General features: G+C 42.0%; 1 protein-coding gene across 1 annotated transcript; it reads right to left on the reverse strand.

The window, feature by feature from the left end:
- Positions 1-223: 223 nt before the first annotated feature.
- Positions 224-7214, reverse strand: LOC115627990 (protein disconnected). Its single transcript, XM_030523885.1, has 4 exons — positions 7078-7214; positions 1393-2081; positions 491-1326; positions 224-391 (listed from the first exon to the last, which is right to left on the reverse strand). The coding sequence occupies exons 2-4, from the start codon at positions 2033-2035 to the stop codon at positions 224-226; spliced, it is 1647 nt and encodes a 548-aa protein (XP_030379745.1). The 5' UTR covers positions 2036-2081; positions 7078-7214.
- Between the last annotated feature and the right edge of the window lie 11099 nt (positions 7215-18313).

An 18313-nucleotide genomic window follows, 5' to 3' on the forward strand; every position in this document is an offset into this window, starting at 1 on the left:
AAACGAGATTTACAATATTCTTCACCCATTTTATGGGCATTTCCTCTTGAGCTGATTTTTCATCTTCTTCTTCTTCTTTTCGTTCGGTTTTGTCTACCAGAAGTACGGCTTGCCCGTAAGAAATGAAAGCTAAGCCCTATACGCATTATAACTCGATCTGATCCGATCACCCTAGGCGCTACACTCTGCACTCCATTCGAAATTCCAGCGACATGGCCTCCGGTTAGACAGAGATGGCCGCATTGGCGGCATTACTGGGCGGAACTTCATTATATTGCTGCTGGGATTTCAGATTGTTGCTGAGCAGCATGGAGCGATAGACCTCGGAGAGTAGATTCCACATGGGTGGCGATTCCTTGGGCGGCAAGGTAGCACCCGGGGCTGCGCTCAGCTCCAGGGGTAAGACCGATGCAGGAGCTGAAGCTGAAGCTGAGGTGTTCGTGGGCGGTTGTGGTAAGAGGGCCGCGGAGGCGGCGGCTGAGGCGTTGGCATTGGCAGCTGCGGCCGCGGCCGCAAACATTTGCGTTTGCAGGAGCCGGAAGTGGTGGTGTTGTTGCTCCTCGGAGCCAAAAAGTAGCGCTTGTGGTGGCTGGCTGAGATTCTCCGGGCTTTGTGGCGAGGTTGCGGGCAAAGTGACGGGCAGATGTTTTCTCAGGTCGATGCAGCGCGCGTCTGGACTGTGGGCCAGCGGGTGGACTGGAGCATGGATGTGGGCGTGACCATGGGCGTTGGAGTGGGCATGGGCATGGGCATGGGCTTGGGTGTGAGAATTTGAGTCGACGCTGTCCTGTTCAATGTCCAGCTCCATCTTGATGCTGATGGCGTGGGAATCCTGCGACGAGGTGACGCTATTGCTGTTGTGTCGCCTCCGCTTGCCCAGCAAGCTGTCCATTGAGAAGCCACTGCTGTGTAGGGAGGATGTGGGCGGGGAGCTGGGCGAACAGGGGGCTTTCACAGATGAGTCCGCTGAGTCCTCCAGACGACGTTTGTGGAGACTAAAGTCAAGCGGTTGCTCCGCATCATTGCTGGTGCAACGCATCTGTGCGTCATTCCCCTGTTCATCGTCGTCGTCCTCATCCTCCTGATAGTCGTCCTCCTCGCCACGGCTTTCCACATCGCACTGTCGCTGTCTGCTATTCATGCTGGCTGCCGGTTGGCCGGCTTCTGTGGAGCGACTGCAGTCAATGTCCTCTCTGGTTGTATTCGCCTCGGCATCTTCGAGCTCGCGACAATAATCCTCCGCCTCCTCGCTGGCAGGGCTGCCTGTGGACGTATTGGCCATGTACATGTACATGCCTTCATCATCAACATCGGCGTCGGCATCGCCATCGCCATCGGCATCCACATCTGCGTCCGCATCTTCATCGGCTTTTGAGCTGTTGCTGTTGTTGCCATGGTGGGTTGTGAAGAGATGCTCCTGTCGTCCTGCCAGCAGACTATGCAGCGCTGCTCCCGGCTGGCCTCCGAACTCTCCAAACATTACAGCGGCCGCTGCTGCTGAGGGATGTGTGGGCACATAGCCAGGAGCAGGCAAGAGGCCAGGGAAGGCGGGCAGACGAGCCGCCGCCGCCGCCGGCGGAATCGGAAACACTGGAAACTGTTGGGCCGTCCGTCCATCGTGGGGCGAGATCTTGCGGCGTATGTGCGGCGAATGCAGCTTGGGATTCGGATTGGCACTGTGACGATTACGCGAGCGTCTCGAACTGAAGACCATGTTGCAGCCCTCCACCGTGCATTTGTGCATCTCACGGAGATGGACGGCCGAGAAGTGAATCTTGAGGGCGCCCTTGTCGCAGAAGGTCTTGAAGCAGATGGAGCATTGAACGCGCTTCTTGCCCGTCGCTGGATTGATGAACTGGCCAGCCAGGTTGATGGGTGGGGAGCCCCAGCGCTTCGGTTTTGAAGAGCCGCCGCTGCCGGTGCCGACGGCAACGCCGCCGCCGGGCGATGTGGCTGGCGAGGTGGCCACAGAATGGCCGGCCGTGTGGCCCAACAAATAAGCGGGCGGTATAAACGAGTTCATAATGTGCTCCATGCTGGTGTTCGGAGCTGATTTTAGGTGTTTGGAGCTTGATAGGTGGCTGCAAAGAATCAGAGAAGGGGATAGCCAAGTTAATAAATGATTTGAGAAGAGAGAAGGAAAAACGAATAAATGTTTAAAAGCAAGTAGTCCAGTCTAGTCTGAACACAATTCTTTGAGGGCAGTCATCTCGTCTGCCATCTCTTTAAAGTTTCTCACAATGCTGCTCTCTGAGGGGTACATGTTCGCTAATCCTTGACACAATCGAATTCCAAGCAGCTGAAGCAAGGGAAGAGGGGGTGGGTCGGACGTTCAGCTATAGCTGCAACTATCAGTCTATTTCCAGTCAATCAGTCAGTCAGTTAATAAGTCAGTTAGTCAGTCAGTCAGTCATTCGGTCAGTCAGCAACATTAACAAGAACAAGAACATAAAAATTCCAATTCATATCAGTGTTGGCACTGTGTGGACGAGGAATCAGAAGCAAAGTCGGGGTCGGGCTCGGAGTCGGGGTCGGTCTCGGAGTCGGAGTTGGGGACGCCTTCACGACGAAGGCAACGCACCGTTAGCTGCTCAGTGAATCGTGTGACAGCTCAAGTAGGCATCATCGACTGCCACTGTCAACCAAACTGCTCCAAACTTCAAGTTGCCAGGCCTAGGCCTAGGCCTTGTGTTCGCCATCGCCCTCGCCCTCCACCCTCATCCACACCCACACCCACACCCCTCTTTTCCAGCTTGTTTTCTTCGTTTTCGTTGATAAATCCGATTGCCAGTTGTAGAAACTTTTTGCACTGTTATCGGTACAGTGGAGCCACATACCACATACCACTCGCCCCCACCCCTCGCCCATAGCTGGGCTCTCCTTGATAGTAGCGGTCCAGTTGCTGGCTGCTTGCCTGACAGGCTTAACACAGATTTGACACGCAATTAAAGCAATAGGTTAAGGGTCAAACGCTTGCGATTGACACTCTCTGATACACAAACAAACAAACAAACAAACACATACACACACACACACACGCGAGTAAAGTAAATGTTTTCCAACTATGTACGAGTATGTGGACAAGTCTGTTCTACATATGACATGATTCTGGCAGGTGAGTGTTGTAATATCAGAAGTCTTCCAACTCCAATTTAATTAAAATGTGCAATAAGATTTGATAAAGAATTAGCAGTTAGAGTGCGATAAATCGGAACACAAATATGGAAAAGATTAGTATTAACTGGATGGGAATCTGAATCATTCAATCTAACATACCTAACAGTTGGAATATGGTTTCTAAACTGAAGTTTGCTGAACTATTTATCAGTTTAATATAGTCTCTATAGAATACGTTTTCCAAACTGAAGCTTACTGTACTATTTATCATTCTCAATACTTCTCTATAATTATTAAAGTTCGGGAAAAAGTCGAATGTTTTCCAGCATAGATTATTTCACTTGCAATTCTGATTTGTAGTTGTTGGAAGAATCTTAAACTTTATCGGGGAACAGTCTGTACACTGTACCAGTTCGATTAGATCACTAATTTTGAAGAGTTTGCAGCAACCAGATATTACAATAGAGATGACCGAAACAAAGCCCCCTGTACTATAGTATGAGTTATTTGTCAACTCGCCTTCATTTGCCAAGAAATAAATCGATAAAGCGCAATGCTATAATGGCACGCAGTTGTTCATTTTGTTGCTGTTGTTGTTGTTGTTGTTATAGTAGTAGTTGTTGTTGTTGCTGCTGCTGTCGTTACCTTTCCAATTTGGTTCATCGAAATCTTTTACAGCTTTGTGTGTGTCGCTTGATGAATGATCCATGGCATGGGGGTCATTAAAAATGCGGCGACATGCGGCGAGCAAACGACAAACGACATGACGACCAAACTTAAAAGATACTTCAGATCGAGATTGGTTTTAACTTGGAAGCTGGCCAAGCCGAGACGAGCGGAGCGAAGACAAGAAAAGACCAGCCAGCCGGCCAAAATGTTGACCAAGCTACTGCGATCGGCGACCAAATCGTAGTTGATGTCGACAAAAACAATAACAAATACGAGTACGACAACAACAAAAAACCAGCGTGCTCTTGTTGTTGTTGTTGTTGCCACTGACTGCTGAGTTTTTATTGCTGTTGCTGTTGCGGTCGCCGTTGCCGGAGCTACCGTAATTGTGGAGAGCACCGCAAAAATGCCGCCGACTGAAGCTACTGCTGCTGACGCTTAAGCTGAGGCTGACGCTTAAGCTGAGGATGATGATGATGAAGGCGATGGGGACAATTGTTTAAACGAAAAAAAAAAAAAAAAAGACGATGAAGCAGAGGAAGAAGAGAGGTAGAGCCAAGCTAGAGCGACACCCAAGCAAACGACTTTGCCAACATGAAGATCGTCATCTTCGTCATCTTCGTCATCATCGTCATCATCGTCATCTCTGCCGTCGTCGTCACCATCACCATCACCATCGCCGTCGCAAGTTGTACCGCTTTGCTGCTATCTGGAATCAATCTTAAAAGTCGAACACATTCGTTTGGCGGCTGGCGATCCAATGTCAGCTTACATACGAGTACATGGCAGACAAATGGAGTTTTGGGGCACATGTGTATACACTTGTTCAACTAAATAGACACACACACACACACACACACACACTTACATACATTCCAACAACAACAATAATAATAATAACAACGGGCGAAACAGCAGCATCAAGTTGCGATGCTTGCAGGTTTTATAGGCTCATTAGTACGATAACATTAACAGACGCCGTAACTACAAGTATGTATGTACACTACTCGTACAAGCGTACATACATACAAGTAAATGCCACATACAACTATGCATGGAGACAGTGCACATTCGCTAAGCTGGACAGTGCTTATAGAACATACATATGAATGAATCGTCACTTGAATCAGAGCTGGGACGCTTTTAAAACAAACGAAACAATTACGAAACAGTTTTTTTTAATAAGAAAAATGGAAGTATTTGCTTCGAAATTTAATTACCAGCCAAGTCTATTTGAATTTACATTAAAAAACTTCCTTTTTTAAGCTCGAAAGTCAAACCGAAAACATTAGCAATTCATTTAATTTATTTGCTTCATCGAGTCCTCACGTAGCATAAGACAGAAGCAGTGAAACCCCATTCGAGAATTCTAGAATTAATGAATGTGAGGAACAAATTAAATATTGCAAATAGTGTCCATTCATCTATTGGATTCAAAATTAAACACCTCCTATCTTAATTTGAAACTTTATATTCAATTGGATTCAAAATTGAACACCTCCTATTTTAATTTGAAACTTTCTATTTAGTTGTTTTCTTGACTTGCCTGTTTTTTGTACATACAAGTATTTGTATTCTTTATGGAAAGAATTATTATGCTTAAAGAAATATTACTTTATTGCATAAAAATATTCAACTCTATTATACAAGTACTCGAACATTTCCTAAGAATGAAAACTGCAAACTGAAACCAGTTCGAGAAACGGAAAAATCTTTTGTACTTGACATTTTTTGAATAATTTGAACCGAAAGCGACAGCTTATCCATAAGCTTAACTTGTGCTATGTTTAGTTGCTTTTAGCAAATCCCCACTGTATTTTTCTGTATGCAAGTCTTTTCTTCGTCTGTACAAGTATGTCCGCCTGTCTGTAAGTTTGTCCGTTTTTTGTGCTTTTGTATGTTTGCAGCTATGCCTGCATGTATGTAATTATTTTTGTCAAACGCTTAAAATGTCTTAAGCTCGACTCTTAAGTGCCCGGCAGCAACAGCTAACAACAACAACAACAGCTAACAACAACAGCTAACAACAACAGCTAACAACAACAGCAACAACAGTACAAAAACCAATCACAATTTTTGATGGCCGGCCGATCGTTTTTTGATTATCGGCATGTTGAAAGTCAAATTCCAAGAGAGAGAGATAGAGAGATGGGGAGAGAGAAGCGCAGTTGATGCTGTTATTGTTGTTGTTGTTGTTACTACTAGATGTATGTACAAACAAACATATGTACATATGTACATCGCACTCGTATATACATAATAAGCAACAATAACGTTCGCCTCAATGTTTTCGACAGCCGAACAACTAACAGAGCAATGAACGCATGATGGTCAGAGAAACAACAACAACAACAACACCAACAACATATATACATCGTCTAAGCGACAGCAACATTTGTATCTCATTACTTGCACAACCATTTAGATTTTTAGTAAAAAGACAAAATCTTAATTACGTTTAAACGCTGCGAATAAAAAAAATCACAATCGCTCGCCCCAAACTTTGATTTCTAAGAAACTCTTGCGAATGATAGTTGTATACATACATACATACATACATACATATGTATGTATATATTCCCTCTGGCCCATTGGTCGTCCTCTAGGTGCAGGTCAGAGACAACGGTTCAATGGTTCAACAGAAACAACAACAAAATGTGCCATTGTTTTGAAAACGAGCAGCGAAAGGACTGCAAGCAACAAATAGACAAAAACGAGTCCAACTATCGACTATATTGGCCATTCCAATCGCATCAGATCGGGCTATGAGGCAACAAACACAACAACAAAAAGTGGCCGGCAAGTCTTAAGTAAGAGCTTGTGGGCAGCATTGCCGACGGCTAAAAGAAAACTCAACTTCCCCCTCTCATATTCTCGAATTTGCACAATGATGGGGAAAAGCGATGAGATGATTCGATAAGATAGTATATACATAATAATCGAACATGAACGTTTTGAAATCTATAACAAGACAAAAGTATTGCAAATCGAAGGTACAAGTAATTCCCCAACATCATTGCATTTTTGTCTTTCTTTGAGTTTGAAATTTCTTCTTTTTCCATTTTAATTTAACATTTTTAAGCGAACAATTTAGAAGAGTTTTGCATATTCCATCTTCAAATTGGAAAATTGATCACAATAAATAACAAAAGTTCAACCGAAAATATTGGCACGTATACTATTTAATCTTTTAAATGGTAGAACAGAATTCTTAATCAAGCCGGCAATTTCGTTTTCAATGCAACAGTTTCATTTCTCCACATCGGAATTGAATTTAATTTTTCTACTTACATTTTCGAATAAATTTATTGATGTTTTCGTACTCGAACTCGGTCGGCACTGAGAACTGCCTGCTGTCTCTTGTTGTAATTGTTGTAAAATTGTTATTATTGTGGAATTGCACACGTCACAAAGTCGAATGTGTAAAAAAAAATTGTTAAAATGTTAGCCAAGCGGCGGCATAATATTTTGATTGAAAAAGTTTTGCGTCTGTTCACTGTTTGTTTTTATTTTTCACGTTTCTTTTTCGTGCACTTGTATTTTTTATTTTATTTTTTTTTTAATAATATTGGACTGGGTCTGAGTTCACGTTGTTGTTATTGTCGCGCAGCACAAGAAGTAACAAATTTGTTTGTTTTTGGCTGGCCAGGAACGTCGTCGATAGTCACAACACACTCAGAGAGACGACAACGACGACGACAATATACAGACACAGTCACGGGCACACACACTTATGCGCGACAGCGAACAATTGTTGCCGTAAGATCCACTCCTTCGAAAGTCGTGGGTGACACTGATTGCTGTGCAGGCGGCGACGAGGTTGCGAGGTTGTGTGTGGCTCAACAAAAAAAAAAATTGTAACGACGACGGCGACGACGCGGGCGACAAATGCGACAGCAGCGACGTCGTCAATACGTACGCACAGGCGACAGCAGAGGACAGCAGCAGCAGCAGCAGAGACAATTCACACACACACACACGCACTTACGCTCAATCTCAATGGGGTGGGTGACACTTCGACTTCGTAGTCGTAGTCGTCGTCGTCGTCGTCGTCGCTCTCAGCTCGAAACAGCGACGGCGACGGCAGCTACAGATACGCAGCAGCGGGCAAGTTCAACGCAACTGCCCCACAAATGTCTGTCTACCTGAAAGCAGCCGTAGCAGCAGTAGTAGTAGCAGCAGCAGCAAGAGCCAAGCAGTGTGCGTGTGAGAGAGTGTGAGTTGATGAGAGAGCGCTCACTAGAATTGGTTGTCTGTTCAGTGTGTCTTTCTGTATGTGTGCGTTCGTGTGTATGTCACATTGTCATCATCATCCGTTGGGTCATCCGAAATTCACTCACACACCCGCACCAATTTGAATGGCGTTCTGTCAAATACGTCGGCTTTCTCTTTCGCACTTTTGCCTACATTTGTATTGACCCTCCTGCTCACTTGCACTTCATAGCAGGGTTATAGTAACTGAGTCAGTCGATAATGCAGTGCGAAACAGTAAGATTTTACTCTTATTCTCTTCAAAACTAATTCTCTTTGATGGTAAGACAAAAATAATATAAAACTATGCATAACTAATTAATCCAAACTTTTTGCCGTGACAATAAAAAATCCGGGGCAATAAAAACAAAAATACGAGGTTGCAACAATTAAACCAATTACCAACACCTGCTCTCTTTGCTAGAAAGCGCCATATGCTCTCTCTTTAGGCTTCTTGAGAATTTTGGGGCGGGGGCGTTATTGAATCTTACTGGAGACAATGTTTTTTTTATATATACATATTTAAATCCCAGCTTAAATACAAGCCAGTATGGCACACACACACACACACACACACACAAACTGTCATATATGTAAGTATATATGTAAATATGTACATGCATGTCATACATAGAATTTAAAAATATAAATACATATGTATGTACATATGTATGTAGGATTGTATGTATGTACATTGTTCGTTGTACCAACAACGGCGACACCAACCACAAAATCAAATGGCAGTTGCTCGAACATGCTACTCGCACTTGTGGCCTATTGGCAACATTTTGGGCTATTAGCTATTTCGCTCGCACAGTGTCGTCTGAGTGGACGACGACTACGACGACGTCGGCAGCGTCGACCGATGTGGGTTGACATGCGACGTATTTGCGTGAGTGACCGACACAAATGAGAAGCCTAGAGGACACAAATACAGATACTCGTTAATGCTCACACACACACAGACACACACACTCACGCATATCTCACGCACCTTTACTCACGCTGCTGCTTTGCTTTTGTTTTTTGTCCATTGTCATTGTACATTTGTGTGCGGTGCTCACCAACCAAAGAGCCCCGAGTTGCGCTCTCTCGCGCCGTTTGTGTGTATTGGTGTTGGTGTGTCGCCTATTAGCCAGTTCGCGTGTGTGACAGAGCTAAAACGAGTTGGCTGCTCTTCTGATGTAGATGTGTTTGTGAGTTTGAGTAGCTCCCATCATTTGTTCGAATGAAATGGCAATGGCCAGCGAAGCCAATTCTTCGTTGTCGTTGTTGTTGTTGTCGTTCTCATCGATGTCTTTGTCGCAGTCGCAGCGCTGCCGACGTCGCTGCTGTTGCTGCTGTAAATGTGTATGTGTGTGGGTAACTTACTTGAAATTGCTGCCTTCGTTTTCATCTTCGTCTAATGTTTCTGTTGCTGCTGCTGTTGTTGTATTTCTTGTTATTGCTCTCTGCCTTTGCATTTGTTGTTGTCGCCTCCATCGTCGTCGTCGTCGTCGTTGTCGTCGTCGCCTTCGTCTCCAAAACGTTTTTTGGTTGATTTTTTCTCGTTCTTTAAAATTTTTGTCATTTGATGTCGTCGTCTCATCGTCCACTGTACTAAATGTGTGTGTGTCCGTCTCTTTTTGGTAAACACCAATGAAATGGGCTGCAAGTGTACATGTGTGTGTGTGTGTGAGCACACACCTTCCGCTTTGCAGCAGGCGACGACGGCGACGACTTTGCTTTACTGGCTATGCGATTGCGCCACAAATTGTGTGGCTGTATTGAATGTGTATGTATGTGTGTATGTGTATCAGTGTGTTAGTCTGTGCATATATGTGTGTGTGTGTGTGTGTGTATGTATATACATACACCATTGGTGTCACACGACACTTTGTGAACATGGGGGCGATTTTTCCTGTCTCCTGCACCAATGGTATTTGAGCATTCGCTCTGGTGACAAAGGCACGAAGTCGCCGTCGATGGTCGGTCGACAGTTTTACTGGTGGCTTTCTCGACTTCTTGTTGTTGTTCTTTGTCTTCTTTTTTTCAGTTTTTACATACACATGCATGTTCTATATACATGCATACATACATATGTACATACATAGGTATGTATGTATGTAGATGAAAGAATACGTATGTATGTATGTACGCAAATGAAAGCGCTTACAACAACGTTTATTTACATACTTATGTACTATAAGTACGTATGTGTGTCTGTACATATATACACATGTATGTACATGTGTGTTTTTAGGATTTATTCTAAAAATGGAGGACAAACACATAATGATTATCATTTGTATGCTTGTATGTACATACATAAGTACGTTGCATTCTTATTTATATGCTTACCTATTTATACACAAATATAGATACTTCCAAGGCATGTTTATAAATTCATACATAAATACATTTGTACATATGTACATATGGCTATATGCTCTGCATTTTCTTAAAGCACCTTAAAGCATTTCTTGTGAGATGCTTTATAGGATTCTCTCGTATGTTAAAGTTTGTCGATTTTCCGTATCTGCATACTAAATTAATTATCCCACAGCACACACAGATATGTACATACATACATAGTTCATTAAATTTACCCAATTCATAGCTATGTATTTCAGAAAAGTCTTTATAGCTCTCTTTTCGTTTTAATTGCTCACATTTAGGCCTTTATTTAAATTAAATTACACAAATTGCCTGCCGATTCCTTTCAGCGACTTGGTCAAAGGACATCAAATTGAAACCCCTATTTAAGGATTAAAAGAGAACTTCCATTACATACAAATATATTATATCTATGTATGTACATACATATATAAACGTACATATGTATGTATAAACTCAAACGTACCTTGCAGTTGTTTCATTTACAGAGTGTTCATTCCCTTCTAGTTCCACTGTTTTTCTTACAAAAGTTGGTATTTATTTACATACTAAAGAACAAATCATCAATTCAATATTAAAAGCTATTATTTAAGTAAAAGGAGATATAAGTTATTGATCTGATCAAAGTAATAAGAAGTTTTAGAATACGCTGCGTATACGTAATACAAGTAACTTGAAGACATTAAACATTTCAGCAGCACCTACCAAGAAAGTGATAGTTCTGCTTCTTAAAGTTGAAATTCAATTGGAATTGTGCAGAGCTGAGCTACACTATTATTTTCTACTAAATTTATTTATACTTTATTTTAGTGCTCGAGGTTGGGCTATTTTATATTTGTAAAAATGTATTGTTAAGGTGCTAATCTGAATGCACGGCTTCAATGCTTTGATTAAACAGAAAAAATAAAATAAAACTTTATTTAGGTGTCGCAAGCCAATTTATGGTTATTTATGGACTTAAAAACTAATCTCGACCGATTTTAATGCCTTTCTCCCATCAATTACCGATTTAAAGACATATCTGTTAAAGAAGCAAAACCCATTAACATTAACAATTTTTTCAAGTTTAGGCAAACAATTGAAACATAATTTTTTAAGAATATTTATCAAATACTATTGATATTTGAACTTTGAATAGAAATGGGTGTAAATTAAGAGCAATAATGTCTTTGGGAAATACTTGTATGTGTTTCTATTCACACAAGCCTCTTCGGGAGTTCACAATTCTCGGGGGGACGGGACAAATGAAAATGTCTACAAAAGCCCGCTTGCATTTTCCGAACTAGTCAACACTTTCGTTTTCCCTTTCTCTTCTTTTGTGCGGAGCGAGGCTGCTTTCATTAATCACAAAAAGGGGGGGGGGGGGGGGGGGAGAAAAAAAAACTCTTTTTAGTTTAAATAAATAATTGCTATCTTATTATTCCGATTGTCGTTGCCATCAACATCAAAATCGACAACACCGTCTGGGGCTGTCTGACATCGTTTATGGCCCTAACAGTGCCGACAATTCCAATGTTCTTTATAAACAGCAACAACAACAACAACACCAACAGCCACAGCGCCCTGCCCTTTGGCGACGGCTAAGTTGATGGTTAGGGCAAAGGCGATGGCGAGGGCGAAGGCAAAGGCAAAGGCGAAGGCGACGTTGCACGAATCGATCAATCATTTTTCACACTTCGTCCGGCGACCACTGTCCAATGTTCGAGGCTGAAACCAAAGCAAAAGTCGAGGCCCTGTGGAGTAGTTCGAATTTTCAAATTGACTATAGATTTCTTTTTCATTTTTTTGTTTTTGTTGCTGCTTTTTTGCCGGCCTGGTCTAGTCTGGGGTCTCATAGAGTATTGTGCGTGTGCGTGTGTGCGCGTGTGTGCGCGTGTGTGTGTGTGTGTGTCGATTGTACTTGACTTCGTGTCAATAAATTGTTTCAGATTTTAAAAACACAATTTACTCCGACACAAATGATATTAAAAATCCATTAATAATGTCGACCCCGCGTCGATTGCGCACATACGTGTATGTCTGATGTTTCACCCATACATGCACATACACACACACACACACACGCACACATATATGCATATATGAGAACACTATATGTGTGTGCGAGTGTAGCGGCAATCGGCAAAGGCATAAAGCAAAAGACCCTGGGAAGGCAGCATCGGCATCAAAAATCGATCACACAAAAGGCGTCGCATCGCATTCAAAATCAGAATCACAATCACAATTCACATTCACAACGCACGTCGCACATCACACATCTCGCATTTAATTACAATTTTTTGTTTTTCTTATTTCTTTCTTTAAATGCCAGCCACATCCACGAGCTGGCCACATGTGGTCTGCAATGTCTCTCCTCTTTGCCTTCAATTTGTGCAGATTCATGAAGGCTAACAAAGCGTCGACTGCCCACTATCCCCATGGCGGGCTAACTTTTGGAGACAATGTCGGTCATATGGCCAAAGGGCTACACATCTTCAATAGCATCAACATCAACATGAGCATCAGAAACAGCAACAGCATCAGAAACAGCAACAGTGCCATTATCAAGAAAGTTTTATAGTCAGCTTGGCAACCAGAGTCCGAGCCATCACTCAACTCTATCTGTTCGTGTCAAATTTCCATTGCAACTATCACACTATGCTACAGGATTTCTAATCCTTTTTCCCAATCAAATTTTAACAACAGACCGTCTGCATGTCTGTTCGCTTAGAGCTCGAAAACCATTAAAGCTACGGCAACCTAACTAGCTAGTTATACTTTTTAAATTTAAATATAGATGAAGAACAGATTGTTTGAAGCCCTCATTATTTAGAAAATAACTATGACAATACATTTAATTCCCTGTACATGTTATAAATGGTGAGAAAAACTATTTTAAAAGCAGGACAAGAAGTGGAATCTGTGTCGACTCTAGGTTTCAATAAGAGTCACCAATACATACGTGATGCTTCCCAATGGGAACTACCTATAATCTAGCATCTGGAAAACAGAAACAGCGACAGTCTGTTAGCCATTCCCATTCAAGGAATGAACGCTTCTTGCTTATACCTTTTTGAGTGAACCCAAATGAAAATAAACTCGCATGTGTATATAAGTTTTAAATTAAAACATAAACTAAGTACTTAAAAAACTAACTTATGGGACTTGATGTGATTTGGCCAAGGCTTTCATTTCACTTTTTATTTATTTTCGCATTCAATTTAATTAATTGACTCTAAAAACTTGGAAAAATATTGCATATTATAAGCCAGATCATGATAGGATGGTGCCAGCTAGAGAAAAGCTCCTAAAGTTTTATGTTTTACGGGACTTGATGTGATTTGGCCAAGGCTTTCATTTCACATTTTATTTATTTTCGCATTCAATTCCATTAAATGACTCTAAAAACTTCGAAAAATAGTGCATATTATGATGAATGGATAGTGTCAGCTAGAGAAAAGCTCCCAAAGTGTTTATATAAGGATTGTAGTGCGCGGTAAAGAGGAATTCATGGGACTTGATGTGATTTGGCGAAGGCTTTCATTTCACATTTCCACTGGAGAGCTATCTTGCTGCACAGTGTCTGTGTTTAGGCATAGAAAATGACTTGTATTTGTTAACACTGATGATGTTGAGGCGGTTGATGAAGCTGCGCCTCGGGGTTGGGCAGCACAAATGAAGCACTTAAAGCCCAACGAGCCACCAATCCAGGCCATGTTCGCAATAGAAAACAACGGCGACGGCGGTGGTTGTGGTGGTGGTGGTGCAATTATCCTTCTCTGCGCCCTCGAAATTTCTCAATGAATGCGTGAAATGTGTGCGAGTGTGTAAAGGACACACAAACACACACACACACACATATATATATATATATATAGAGTTTGAGGAACTGCCGCCCGGGCGCGGGCTTAGACATGGTATCTCGCATATTGCACAATCGCGAAACGAGTCCCAGGTAGTAAGCGTGGTCCTCCATTGCGCATTATGAAATGTGCTGCTAGTTTCCATTGTTGTGCGCCCTGTAGCCGTCCTCCTGTCCTTCCGGTCGTCCTTTGTCCTCAGCGTCGTCGGCGTCGTCATCGTTCTCGTCATCGTCCTCGTCTGTCGGTTGCTATGAGCATAATGTGCCCAATAATGAAGTGAAAGGGTTACAATGGCTTCATGAGAACTTTGCTAACCGGGTGATAAAATTTCGCTCAAAAAGGGTTTTTTTTTTAACATGTCGTCTAAATTTCATAATGGCCGCTCATAAAAATCGCGAGCGGCGCACATTTATTAGGCATGGCATGGCATGGCAAATGCTAAAAAGGGGCGATGCTGAAGGACGCGGACATTGAGCGAAGGAGAAGGACGACGACACCGACACCGACGCCGCCGACAACGACAACAAGAACGGGCGGAACGCTTTAACTGTGGTGTTGTGTGTAAAGGGCGATCCTTTCATGGTGCCGAGCGAGGTTTTTATTAACAAGCTTCACCACGCACAATGGACAATAAAATGCTTCAAGCTGCAGACGCACAAGGACCTCGGACAGGTAGGAGAGGACTACAAACTGGACCTGCGCGCTGCCTAGGCTGCAATAAAATAAAAACAACAGCATGTTTGTTTTTCTGCATTCTGCTCTACATTTCTCAGACGCGTTGTAAACACATCATCACGATCGATGAGAGGAAGCTTTGTGGTAACATTACGAGTATCCTTGCCCAAGGGCAGGGAACTGATCAAACATCCCGCAGTCTGCCTTCCTTACCTCATTAACACAACTCTGGCCCAGGCCATGTCCTATTTGTAGATCTAGAGCTAAAGATGAGATCCTTATTTCTGGTAGATAAGCAGCAGCTGCCAAGAGAGAGAGGGAGAGAGATCGTGGAACTTCATTTGTGCTTTTACAGGTGTTGCGCTTAATTGGGAATAATATATTAAAACTTAAGATTCTACGTCCTTATAATTGGATGGTACAGTTGCCATTATAGGCAGGCATCAGTGTTGCACCCAAAAACCAGGCTCAAGAGGTGTTAGACATAGAAAGCGCAGTTTGAAAACGAACTTTAAAACTCTGCCAAGAGCTAAATACTTGTAGTACCTTCTAGAATTTTTAGATACTAATTTGAATTTATTAGTCTCCAAAATCCGAGCTAAGCTGTTTTTTTTTTTCAACAAGGAACATTATGGCTTTTAAGTAAGACTTCCAATTTATACAGTTTGAAGTTATAGCTTAAGAAAATAATTAAGGCCTCACACTAGAAAGCTCTATGTTATTATTTATATAATAATTATAAAAATAAATGTATAAAATAATTAAAAAATATATATAATTATAATAATAATCACAAGCTTAACAAATTCGTGAGTATACTTCCATTTATCTCTACGAAATGGACCGGCAAGTTCTTGAAGCGCCTTCTAGAATTGTAAAATTATATAAATTGAAGAAGTAATTCTTCTGTTCGATTTATAATGCCTCGCTGCGCTTTACAAACTCAACCTTCTGGCCTCCGACTTCTGTGAGGCCAGAGAAAAGAATTCAGCTCAGAGAAAATAATATTATTTTTGCCTAAAAAAGAAGTTACCAAATGCAGCCTCAAAATAGACCTGTGTATGTAGGACTGACAATCATCCGTGTTGCATCTTTTGTGTAAGCGCGAATCTGTTTGCTTCGCAATCATGTTGCACGCCTTATTAAATTCCCTAATCTCTGCGTTGCACCTTTGTATCAATATCGGCAAATGGCAGACTTTGTTTATTTGCTGGCCTCCTCCATCTCTGCTTTCCTTTCCTTTCCATTCCGCTGCTTTCCGCTCCTTTCCTGTGCTTTGCCTTCATAATTATGAGCCGCCGTAATCTTTGTCGAGCATCTGCGGCATGTCTATGGAATATTTGTGTGCAATAATAATGCTCGAGCACATCAAAATTCGTGTATATTGAATAACAGTGAGGCCCTAATCCCATCAAGAAGGACTCCTCCGAATCTGTAGGTTCTGCTCATTGTCCGCCTTGTCGGTCAGTGTAATTATGGCGTAACCATCGCTGTTTGCATCGCATTGTGCGGTCTTTCTCGGATGCGGATTAACGATCGGCTGCCTTTCTTTGCCATTGTCCACCAATTCGTTCATCTTTGTTGGCACTTATGGCGCATCCATATGGTCCTACAAATATCTGTAGTCAGATAATGCCAGCAGCCACGCCCCTCCCAAACGCGTTAAATGTCAGACGGCTGTTGTTCAATGTTGGCACCTTATGTAATCCAATTGACAGTTTTCTTTTCACCTCTACCCCGCATAATTATCCTCGAAGAAAATGTATGTAATATATTGAAAATATTGCACAACAACTTCCCTAATCTAAAACTGTCATTTAACTCGCAATGAAAGCGTGATTTCAGGCTCAATTCTCATGCCTTATAAGTTGTTGAAAATCATTTCATCATTTCATTGTTTGTTAAGAAGCAGGAATTTAAATATTCTGAACAAACTAACATTCCATCCTTATGGGCGTGGGATGAGACTATGAGTGCCTCCTATTCGATTATTTTTGTTTAACAATAGTAGGACATTCAATCTCCGAGCCAGCACTGCCCCATTTCAGAGTCCAAATATTCAATTTCAAGTTACTCAGAAGTACGGGAATGAAAACGAATTGCGCGAACCAAGCGCTTATCTACTCTCTGTGTGTGAAGCAAATCAAATAAAATAGAAAATTCAATGTAATTCTATAATCAATTGATTTGAATATTGATTTTCTATTCAGCTCAATATTGATTTCAAAATGCGGGACCCGGCGGTATTCGCTCGAATACACAACCCGATGCCAAATACAAATGAAAACAAAACAAAGTTGCAACAAATTTTTTATTGCCAGTAAATACTATATATTCAATGGCTAGATGAATGAATGAAAAGCTTAAAGGGGACTCACAATTTATAAAAATTAAGATGCAGCAGCAGTTATCTTCTTTCGAAAAAGTGCGATAGAATTCGGAATTTGCCTTGCAATTCAACTTATAAATAGGCAAGGTAACTACAAGTATATAGTACTATACTTTAAATCTGCTCGAATTAAATTTACTGCAATTTTCATTTTCATTATTTTAGTTCGGTTAGTTAGTTAATTTATAAAAATTAAGATGCAGCAGCAGCAGTTCTCTTCTTTCGAAAGAGTCCGATAGAAGTTGGGCTTCACTTTTTAATTCAATACTATACTTTAAATCTGCTCGAATTTAATTTACTGCAATTTTCATGTTCATCATTTTAGTTAGTATATCTATTTGGCTAGCCTCCTCATTTGTTAAGGGGCGGCTGGCTCCTCTTATGTAAGCCTTGAGTGCGCTTAAGTCGATTGCCTTTTTACAATGGAGCCACAGAGAAGTGCCCTGCCCTGGCCTGGCCTGTTCGGGATTTCCCCTCAGACGAGCCCAAACTCAACTCAGGAAAATGTCACTGTATGGCCGAAGCAATGTTGCCCTTTCTGGTACGAGTATTTTCAAAGTTGTGCAAATTTGCAGGACTTGCCAGTGCGCCATAGAAATGCGTCCTTCATTTTGAATATCTCCATAGACACACACATACTCGTATGCAGATGGAGACAGAGAGAGAGAGAGAGAGAGAGAGAGAGAGAGACGCAGAGGCAATTCATAACTATGTTCATATATATGTACATAAGCGCACACACACAATGCTCCTGCCGAGCAGGAGGATGAGGTTGAGGACTAGGACGAGGACGAGGACGAGTGTGCGATGCATTTGTATGCCATTGCCACCACTTCAGTTCACCCCTAAAATTTTTGTTCATCTTCTTCAGCTTTACTTTGCCTTTTCCTCTCTAGCTGATGCTACATATATATTGTATGTGTGTGTGTGTGTGTGTGTGTGTGTGTATTCTGCATCCATGTCGCGGTGCATAATTAAAAACTGTAAACCACAC

The sequence above is a fragment of the Scaptodrosophila lebanonensis genome, unplaced genomic scaffold (assembly GCF_003285725.1).
Source record: "Scaptodrosophila lebanonensis strain 11010-0011.00,11010-0021.00 unplaced genomic scaffold, SlebRS2 tig00000098-arrow-pilon, whole genome shotgun sequence".
NCBI classification, from domain to species: Eukaryota; Metazoa; Arthropoda; class Insecta; order Diptera; family Drosophilidae; genus Scaptodrosophila; species Scaptodrosophila lebanonensis.